Source organism: Netta rufina, assembly GCF_964035555.1.
Source record: "Netta rufina genome assembly, chromosome: 27".
Lineage (NCBI taxonomy): Eukaryota > Metazoa > Chordata > Aves > Anseriformes > Anatidae > Netta > Netta rufina.
Window position 1 is genome coordinate 3,538,798 of NC_140151.1, and position 11,279 is coordinate 3,550,076.

At 39.4% G+C, this 11,279-nt stretch overlaps 1 protein-coding gene across 1 annotated transcript in view; it reads left to right on the forward strand.

Moving 5' to 3' along the window:
• EBF2 (EBF transcription factor 2) overlaps positions 1-10,843 on the forward strand; it is a 130,825-nt gene extending 119,982 nt beyond the window's left edge. Inside the window, exons 15-16 of the mRNA XM_084302141.1 lie at positions 1,399-1,566; positions 10,232-10,843. Of these exons, the coding sequence (XP_084158267.1) occupies positions 1,399-1,566; positions 10,232-10,263 (200 nt within the window). The 3' untranslated portion in view covers positions 10,264-10,843. The remainder of the gene's footprint in view (positions 1-1,398; positions 1,567-10,231) is intronic.
• Positions 10,844-11,279: the final 436 nt, after the last annotated feature.

Below are 11,279 nucleotides of genomic sequence, written 5' to 3' on the forward strand. Positions count from 1 at the left end.
ATTTAGTGAAATCCTATGATTCTAAATTTTTGTAAAAGGTTCTGATTTGTGTTCCGGTATGTTCTAGTATGAACTAGCAAATGTTCCCGTTTTTCAAGAATAAGAGAAATATTGAATCCTACCTGTGCTTACTTCAATTTTTTTTCCTTATGCAGATTCCTAAGCAAGTGGCAAAGGCCACAGAGAGAACGGAGGCACAATTTGTTACTTTAGATGCAAAAAATGTTTAGATGTTACTTTAGATCCACTTAAAGGAAAGAGGCTACTCTGATCCTTTCTCAAAGGCAGTCTGTGTTTTTTATGTCCATGGAGAAGTGCATGAACTGCATTAGCAATAACAGAGCTGAATTTTGGATTAATTTCCTGTGAAATTATTTTTACCTTGATGGTAAGCAGAAATATAACAACAAAAGCATTAACTGCATTTCCAGTTACCAGTGGTACCACAAGCTAGTCACTCTTCTTTCCACGCCTTGATTTCCCTCTGTAGGAGCGTGTCAATGTGTGTGTATGTACATCTATCTACACATATATGTACACACAATGGTTTTGTATTTTTATCTCCCTATATATGAAAGGGTGAAAACAGTGAAACAGTTTTATTTACTATTTTATATTATATTCACATTTTCTATGAATTATATTATACCCACTTTGCAGTGATGATGAGGGTTTCTTGCCGGTCTGAAACTTGCTAAGCAATATCCTCATGCTTTGAGTTGTAATTTAAGGTGAAGCCCAAAGAATGTTCAGGTACTTTGGATTCTTCCCCTGTTCTGGAGCTTTGCCATTGATTTCAGTAAGGAAAGGACCAGGTTTGCAGCATATTGGTGTTCTTATTTCAAACTACTACTTACATGAGACTTGGGGATTTACTTGAAACCACAAGGAATATGGTTAGTTGTTCCTTCTTTCCAGAGAATTAGTTGATATTTTTCTAGAAGGTAAGCTTACAGGTGCTGTGCAATGGGACTTTTTCTTCAAAGACACCTCTTTTAAAAATAAGACAGTTCGGATTCAAATCTCATTGAAAGCTTAAAACATCCCCCCAGCAAGCTCCAACCAATGAAATCTTCATTTTAAAAAAGCCAGGGAATGGACAGGAGTTATTTATTTTCCCAATTTCAATGCACAATCTGTAAGTGCACGTGCCATTACTCTCTACTGTTTGTTCACATTGACTCTCTCTCTCCCTTGCTGACTTACCATTTTCTGATGCACTCATCCCTCATTTTAAAATAATTAAATGTATTTTTTTCTGAGCTAAAGTATTCAAGGTAACTACATCTTTACCTCTAGGTTTACCTTAAACAGCCAAGTCAACAGGACAGACATTTTAAGCAGTTTTACCAACTAAAATTGCATTTCTGATGAGAATTCACTTTTTTCTTTTTGTAGTAATGTCTTCAAGTCCAACAGTTGGCTCCTCCAGCACTTCTTCCATCCTTCCATTCTCCTCTTCCGTCTTTCCTGCTGTCAAACAGAAGAGTGCCTTTGCTCCCGTCATCAGACCCCAAGGGTCTCCTTCTCCTGCCTGCTCTAGTGGCAATGGAAATGGGTTTAGAGGTAAGAAATGTACAATTAATATTCAGCTGGCACACACGAAGCACGCTGTGTTAGCCTCATAAATACAGTAATCATCTGAAGACCATTTCACCATTACAGCACTCACTAGTGAAAATTTGACCCAATTCAATGGGATTAAAGCATTGCTCCAAGGTTTGTCTATTCTGAGGTAAAACAATGGGGGACAGACACTCGTTTAAACCAAGAAAGATTTGACCCACACTGCATTTAAATACCAGCTCTTTTGTGAGGAACAGCTTCTCCTTAGGCTTCAGGGACTTATAAAACCAGCATCTGCCCCGCAGAGTTAATAGACAGCTCTGTACACAACGGCCAACGTCTTGAAACCTGCTGCAAGGTTTAGGCTCATACAGGGAATTAAGCCCTATAGTACATTTACAGCCTTTTTAAAGGTGATCTGCAAAACAAATGTGAGTATTAAGATAAGAATGGAAACCTGTACTAAATTCTTTCTTTTAACAGGCTGTGGGGGGGCACACGGTACATAAATACACTCCAAGTCTCCATAAAAAAAAACCTTTATAGGGCCTGAGAAGTCATCTGGCTCCTTCAGACTTCACTAGAGATACCATAGAGAAAACAACTCTGGGAATTCAGCCATGCCAAGAGCCAGTGGTAATTCTAAAATGAGTCCTACAAACCACACCTGTTGATCTGGGTGCATTATAAATCCTTAGCTAGGCCACAGGGACTAACATAAACTGCGATTATTTTATATAATAAGGAAATTTTAGGTGTGTTGAACAAAAATAATTATATTTTTAAAAGCTAACTTACAGAATTCTGCTATATATGTGAAACAGCTTATTCCCCTGCCCCAATTTTGTGCCTAAGATCATCTCCTTTCCCCAGTAATGAAACATATTAATATATCCATGTAAATGCACAAGCATCATATTAATAGGGAATTCAATTTCTCTCTTACTCAAAGGAGAAGAGTAGAAGGGTTTGAAGCAATTTTTTTAATCTATACAAATAGAAAGCTTTGTTGGCCCAACAGCTGTGGCTATTTAGCTACACCGTTTAGAGATGGGTTTATCTTTGTTAATGATGTATGATCATGGTCTCTAAAGTGTAATCATCACTACCTGGTCTGCAGTTAACTTTAATTCCTTGAGTTCTTCATATCAGCTAAAGCGGGAATGTATTGATTTCACCGTGCTTTTATTAAAAACAAATAAATAAATAAGTGCACATGGTGAGGCTTTAGGTGTTTTAGGGAACTAGTCCAAGGTTATGTGATTTTAAACAGATTTAGTTAAACATTTAACTAGGAAGGCCCATCAACTTAAGAGTAGTTTGCTCGGTTAGCTTAAGCTGGTTGGCCAGTGCTCTATAATCAAAAGACAAATCGCTCGAGTCGCTGTGCATTCAGAGTAGATTTAAATCTGATTTAAATTTAAACTTGTGTAACTGCCATGCTGAGGAGGGCAAATTTTTAAGAAATTACCCAAGCCGGTGCTAACTGCAGATCAGCTTGGTGAAAAAATCACTTTGGGAAAACTGTTTCTGGGAGACAGAAAAAGGACAGGATAAGAAAAACAATGACTTTTTATGTAGCTAATACTTTTCCTTAACTTACCATGTCTGTTCCATCTGCCTAAGCCTGTGCTTAGCAAGAGTTTGTTATTCTTCCTTAACCCTCTTATAAACAGGTGAAGCACCAGCGTCCTTTGGTGCTGTTCTTGCCAGTTAGCATTTACCAAATATTTTATCCAATCTATACATTGGTAATAAATTCTAGAAATGGAAATTTAATATCAAGTATAACATAAAATCTCAAAGGTAAAAACCCAGGACTCTCATGTATGAATTTCTTTTACTACCAAAAGTCCACTCTATCCCCTTCTTTGCAGGAAAGCTCCTTGTACACCAACACTGTGATAAATAAATACAGTAATACAGCTACAACTGTCATTTAAATAAGCTTTCAGCAGCCACCACACCTAGTACAATGAGACTTGTCAGTCAGGCAGCAACAACAAACAGCAGCTGTGACTCACCGCACAGACAGTAGTCGAACACGTCTGCCCAAGGTTCATTATACCAGATCTTCATCGCTATTTAACTATTTCAGCCATAGATGTAAATTTTTTCCAACTGAAATATTTAAATTGATGCAAGCTGGGGAGCACATGCTTTGGAAAGGATCCAGATCCACGCAGCCTGATATCCAAATTAACGTTCCCACAGTGTTGACAGACAGATGTGGCCAGAAAGTCAACAGGAGGGTCCCAAAGAGGCCTCTTGAATGGACTTACTGTGCTGCAGCGATGGGAGACTGTTAATCTCCATTGCTATGCCATCACCCTATGTTACATAAGCTAAGAATAGGTGTGCTGGTAATGTAATTTTTATTATTATTTTATTTTTAACGTAGGCATCAGCAAAAGCACAGCTCAAGTATATAAGTATATAAGCAGGCTCCATCCCAAAGCACATCATACAAGGGGTTTGGTATTGACTCTCAATTTCCCTATCCATAATTCAGGGAAAGCATCTCCCCAACAGGGATTTTTTTGAACTTTAATGTAGTGTGTGCAATGTTGTACTTTGGCTACATCTATTGTTCAAGGGCAAGAGTTTCCTAGTAATACAGTCTCCATCCTACTTATTGCATCCTGCTGCTGTGATATTATCAGAAATATTACCAGCACCACAGGGCATGCCACTCTACTTACAAGGAGCAACAAAAATCTTGAATATAGCTTCTGTGTATGTTAACCACAACTGTGTTTAGGCTTGGATCAAACCTAGTCTCAACAGGAGGAGCTCTACAAGCTTCATCCTTGGATTAGTATTATTCCTAGCTGTTTATAGAGTATACAGTGCTCATGGTATTTATTTTACAAAAATCTTTTTGAAAAACAAACCAAAACAAAACAGTCATACTTAAAGCTTCTGGAGACAATAGGCCAGCTTGTAAAAAATATATTGTAAATCAAAAGTATTAGCTAAGCATGGAACATGCATATCTATTGCTGTTCAGCTTTGGGCTGCACAACACAGCCAAGACATGTGGGCCTACCCTCAGATAACCCCATCCTGTGCCATGTGTTCTCGCTTACCTCTTTCACCTGCCATCTGCTATACATTCTGACAGTGTAACAGGACATGATAGGTGGAGAACAAGCAGCAATCCATACTGGACACCACTCAGTTCTATATGCTCTCCAAATTGAGAGCAGGTGATCTTGATCAGAACAATTGTTTGCTCCATTCACGTCATACGTCAAGGGAGTTTAAAAAAGGCACTGGGAAGATATAATGTGACGTGACGCAACGCGGCATGATAAGTACACAAATGCCTAATCAACTCATCTCAGATGGAAGGCAGCTGATGGGGAAAAGTAAGCAAATTGGAAACTGCTGGAACAGCATGGACCGCTGACTGCCCAGATTACCCTTGGCCAGCTCAGCACATCTCAACATAAAAATGCAAGCTCAGTTACAAGGAATAGCAGGCAAGCCCCAGAAGGTCAGATGTTCCATTAACCACCAGGATCCTGGCCAATCCAAAAGGTACTGAAGTCTGATATGCTTAGGAACAGCCTCAATTTAGCAGCGGGGACATCTGCACCATTCCCTAAGGAAATACAGGTTTTTGAGTTAAAGACCCTAATTGCTCATATCTTGTCTTGACAAAGTTCGGGGTGTCAACAGCACAGGGAAGCCTGGTCTGCTTGCATTAAAAGGCTGCAGAAACAGGTAGGGAATACCTGCTCTGAAAAGTTTGTAAAGGGTGGGCTTCTGAACAGAGCAATGGTTCTTGATTGCTCCCAGTGCCTGACCTGCTGTGCCAGCTTGAAGCCTAGCTTCAGTCAACACGATGCTGCATTTTAAAATAACTCTTAGCTGTTCTGACCAGGTAAAAATAACTGGGTGTTTCCTAGCTAGGAATGTGCAGCAATATGCCTCTGTCTGAACCAGGATGATTCCAGAGCCGAGCCAGTGCTCTAAGTATGCCAAAGCCTGTAAATGATATACCCATGATGTCAATATATACGGAAAATATCTATCTGTCATGTGATTAAATTTGATATATAGGAAGGATCAAGTACATTTTTCTCCCCAGTTTATTGGCAGAGATGTATGGGGCACAGACTGCCGCTAAACAAAGAAAACCTTAAGAGATATTTACATTTCTTGTTAACACTTAGCTAAAAAATCCCTCCTGTGCCTATTATTTACTTATCTTTCATTTGATGGGATGTTAATTTTGGTATCTCATCGTATGTCACAAACTTACTCAAGTGAGACAAGAGCTCCATTTTTCATGGGAGAACATAAAAATCTGCACCTATTTTATTCATGGAAAGACATATTCAGGCCTATTTTATGTCACAAAAAAAAAAAAAAAAAAAAAAAAGAAAAAACTGTGGGTAAGATTTAATACCGATTTCTCCTTCACAGGCTAAAACTTAGCCACTTTGTAGTCCATCTGGAAACATACGTAACTGCAGAGAGGCTACACATTCCTCTGCTCTTTAATAATTAAGCTAATGCATATCACTTTGCAAACACGTATTTTGATTTTTAAGGCTGTTCCTAATGAAATGGAACTAAATTAAAATAAGTGTTCAGGCGGCCTTTTGCACATGTACAACTTAGCACAGTGCAGAGATCTGTAGCTACAGCAGTGTAACTCAATAGCTGAGGTCAAGTTAACTTCTCCATCTCTAGCTGGCAAAAACTTTGTTTATATTTAAAAAAAAAAAACATTAAAAAAAACATAAAATATGGTTTAACCTGCTTATCTTTTAAAGCAGAAAAAAACACTACTTATTTAAAAATGTTTTACTTACCTGTGCAATCATCTGCTTGCATGTGGCTGAATGCAAATCTTCCAGACAGACAGATATTTGCTTAAAAAAAAAAAAAATTAATTTCTTATGGGGGAAAATATAAAATAAATTCTTCAAGAAAAACAAGTATTTTGTTATTACTTTTTAGTATCTTAGCTAGAACTATCCTCCCAGGTCCTTCACAGAAGCTACAATTTATTTCACTTACAGTCTGCTATAAGGGATGGTGGTGTCCGTCATCCAAGCCACTGATGTTTTCTGCTTAAGTGAGTCAGCTCTTTTTCTCTGGAAATCTTCTTTTTTCTTGCCTTTTCAGCTGATTACTCCCTCATAAAAAGGTGCACTGTTTTACAAACTTCTCCCTGGCTTTAATATTAGAAGTGAAACGACACGTTTTTTCTGGTTGTAGCCATGGTGGGAGTCAAAGATATCAGTAAGGTGAAGCCTGCACCCACCAGCTGTAAATTCTACGAGTTTAAACTGAATGACACGGCCGCTAGCTCTGGTACCAGCAGCTCGGTGGCTTGCCATGTACAAACTTACCTTTATGTACAGGACAGCTCATACACAGGTGTATTTCTGGCATTGCAGGACAGGAATAGCCATTTAAGATGCTCAGGGCAGCACCACTGCAGCTCTTCGTTCACCTCGTCAGTGAGCTGCAGAACCACAAGATTTGGGCTTGCTGGGAGCTTAGTGGCAAGAGAGGAAACCTGAGTCAAACAACCAAATGAGAGGGCAACAAACAATGACCGAAAATGCTCAACACCCATCTAAAAAGCATAGCCTGTAAAACAGGGCATAATGTAGACCCCAAGAAAGCAGCTGAGACATCCAAAGAGCTCGATGAGGGTGTGCACACGTATAGGTGTGTACGTTAACACAGCACCGAGCCCCTTTCCAGTTCTTCCCAAGTGCCTGTGTGAATTGCATGCCGACTTCTTTCCACAACAAAGCAAGACAGCGTTTTCAGGAGCCACTCGTATACACTAGGCTTATGATCATTATTAATTACACCCATTAAAGGTGCCTATCACCATAGCATCTGGGTACTATCCATGTTTGATTATTTATTTATAAAAAAATTCTCCAACCTTGTGACAATTTTAATCAAGTGTTTCAGTTGATAATTGCAAGCTGTCAAGGTTAATACAATAAGGCTCATCTCTAATTCTTTTTCCATTTCCCTCCAAGAAAAAAAAAAACAACCCTCTGGGATAATGACTGTGGTTTCTATATTCCCAACTCATCAGGGAGTGTCCTGCATTGAACCACCTTTATTGAAAAGTTACATCGATTCAATATATAGTAATACAGGCAAAAATAATTACAGCTTTGCTAGCAGTGTAAGACCTTAATCCAAACCTCACAAACATTCAATAAAAAGCGATACAGGCTGGGAATAGGCTTTTGACAGTGCAGCCCCAAAGGGGAGTGGAGGTGGGGTGGAAATGGACAGATAAGGTACGCAAAAAGAGAAGCACAGAGTGAGGCTGTTTACATGAGCTGTAGAAAAAAAAGGTGAGAATTCCTCAACTTGTTCTTTGTTGTAGAAAGGGGTGAAGCTGCAACGTTGGGGTGAAAGACCAGGGAAGTTATGAGGCTTTTTGCCTTTTTTTGCCTTTTAAGCATCATCTCTTTAATTACACAGCAAAAATGTAGTTGTCCCTCAATGTAAGGAACTTCTCATAATGCTGTGTCTACAAGTAGTCTTAAAATATTTTTAAGAGAAATGGAAGAAACTCAGGTCTTTGATTTGGTCTTTGATCTGCTGCAAAGTTCTCCTTGATTAAGGGAATGAAAATAATATTGATAAGAGCAGTATCTGAAAAAGCTTTTATGCCAGTACAACCAATGCCCCTTGGGAATAGAGTTTAAACTACACTGACAGCAGACCCTGTGTGTCTCACATGAAACCATGTCAGCTCTACCAGGGTCTGCTGCCTCTCTGCCCAGACAGCCTAAAAGCCATGGACAGGGGCTGTCTCTGGCTGTGCCAGGAGAACAGATTACCCCCGTATGGACCAACCAGGCACAGGCTGTGTGAGTGCTCCTTCATTTGCTTCAGGCAAAAGACCCAGCCAGGATACCTCAGACAAACAATTTAAATTCTTTGAGCTAACTCGGATGATTTTGCCTGGAGCAGATTAGGAAGTGCTCACGCAGACTGCTCCACTGGGAAACCTGCGGGATGGCCGGGAGCAGCTGAGGGCACTTACCTCTTCTGCAGCCCAGCAGAGTCTGGACGAGGGCATCAATCCAGGACTGAAATCAAACTTTCTGTTCTGGAGGGCTGAAAGGCAGGCATGTGGTTAATGCACAAGGAGAGGGTTCTGCAGAGTCAGGCTGGGACTCCACCGACCCTCGAGGAAGTGAAGGTCGGTCTTCAATTTTGGGAGTGAGGAAGAGGAAAGGATCAGCCCCTGCAGTGCTACAGAAAACTTCTCTTCCTCAAATGTGCACGCTGTCACCTCTTGTCTCTGCCCTCTCCTCCCCCCAAACAGGCATGCAAAGATTTACTTCCCTTATTTAGGGTGATGTAATTGTCTCCTTGACAAATCTCTGTTTGAAAAATACTAGCAAATTCCCAGGCAATTAAAACAGTAGAAATTTGACTTGACTATTTAGTTTCACTTTCTTTTTCAACTATTTGCCAAAATTGGCAGGAAATTTTAGCCCTAGTCACTTACAAAATATGAAAATATTTATTTTCCTATTGTGTTAACTCATAGACCATATCCACAGTTGTTTAAAATCAACAGAGCTCCAATGAAAGAGTCATGTTAGCTGAGGATCTTGCCCTGAGCATTTTTTTTTTTAAACACTATGAACATAAGGGTGAAATTAATTCTCAGAGGACAGGGCTTTAAACACATGAATAATCCCACAAATTTCAGTGAACGTAAATCTTTGCAGGATTAGGACTTTGCACTACACTGAGGCCCCTTTGAAAATATGACTCACTCATTTGTTATATAAATACGTATAAACTTAACTTACCCCTCAAAACCTCTGGGAGCAGCACCAGTTCCAGGCAACTTCAAATGTTGCTGTTGTCAGTTATGAAGAATATAGCTGCAATTAAAGGCACCGGGAGTGACTAATAAATAATTTACATAAGCCCGGTGTTCTGGGACTGTGCCAGGTAAGGCTACAGTCATTCAGACATATGGGGTAAACCAAGCGAGAAAGAGAGGCTGGGCCACTGCTTCCACTGGAAGTAAATGAGCAAACCCCAGCTCTGGTCCTTCTCCAAGGAATTGGCACGTGGAGTTCTGGGGCTGGGTCCCAGAAGCAGCTCAGGGGCCAGTTTGCATTTGCTTTCCATCATCCTTCCTCACATAACCTTGCAGGTTGAGCGGGGAACAGAGGAGCCTCCTTGAGATCCTGATTTTTCAAAAGTGATTTTGACTATTCAACTTAAGAAAGCATCAGAAGGCTGAAAGTTTGGGGACAGTTCTAAGCAGTGGCCAACTCTGAGAAGTCTCAGGACACAACCACCCCAAAATCATTAGGCGTTTCTGAAAATTCATGTGCTAAGACTTGAATTAATCCACTGCCTATCTCCTTCATCCACTTAAAAAAAAACAGACTGGCCCTGTCCTTTAGGTGAATTGATGAAGAAATAGCACATTGGCCATTTTCTTGGATCACTGTCAATCTGGCAGCGTTAGTTCTTCTCACTGAGCATAAAAACATTAGAAGAAGCTGAAGGTCTTTTAATGTAGTAGGTTAACCTGCAGCAATGCATGACTGCACACAGAAGGGTGAAGGGCTCAAATAGAGTTTGTTCCATAAAAATATGCCAGCATTTCATATTTGTCAATTTTCTTTTTCAGCCATGACTGGTCTTGTCGTTCCCCCGATGTAAGGAAGAGGCAGCTTTGCTCCTCTCCCTCTTCCCTTTTTTCCTCTTTTTTTTCATTTTTCTTTTACAGCACAAAACTACTTATTGTGATGGACCACTAAAAAGAAAAAACATAGCACTACAAGCTCTTTTTTGGGGGAAAGCCAGGCCCATGAAAAATAAAGGAACATTTTTTATGGATTGGACAAGATAGAAGGCTGCATCTTTTACCTGTTTCATATTTCTGACACAACCACATCAACTCCTAAAACATTGTGAATGAAGAATCAGCCAAGAGCCAGGACGAACAACAGTTGGCAGAACGGAATCAGAAATGCAAAGTCTTTCTTGAAAGACACGAAACCTTCCTAAGATTTGTAAAATATTAAAAGGAAAAAGAAATTGGCAAAATGATTCAAGCTCGATATTTTGGATACAATTTGTTTTACTTTGTAGGGGTAAAAAGTTGAAGTTTCTATTTTCTATGGAGCCTTTCAGATATCGATTTAGTTTATGCAGAAAAAAATTCAACAAAACAGGGTACCAGCATGAAAGAATTTCTAGGACAAACTGACACGAATGATGGAACTTTGGTGTATGTGTGTATTTGCTTATAGTTTAACCTCTTTAAAAATGTAAGATGTTTTACAATTATTTAAATAAATAAACTTGTAACTTATTGTATGTAGAGGTAGAAATTAAACCTTTTTTGGATTTTTTCCTCCAGTTGTACAATGAAGAAAAATGATGCAAAAATGTAGTGACGAGTTCAATATATATTATTACTGCTGCAGTTGCTCCTCACTTCTTCCCTCTTAGTGAATTCATGTGCAAGGATTTGTAGAATTCTTTCTGATTAACAAACTCATCAGAAACTTTTATACGCATTGTGGTATACAGGACACTAATTCATGTATAAATTTTCATCCTCCTCATCTTTCCCCTCTTCCATTTTTCTCTTTCAATTAAGATATTCAGGTACTAGGATTATCTGGTGAGTTTCAAAGACCCTACTGGCAAATGAGTGGCACTTGGGGATT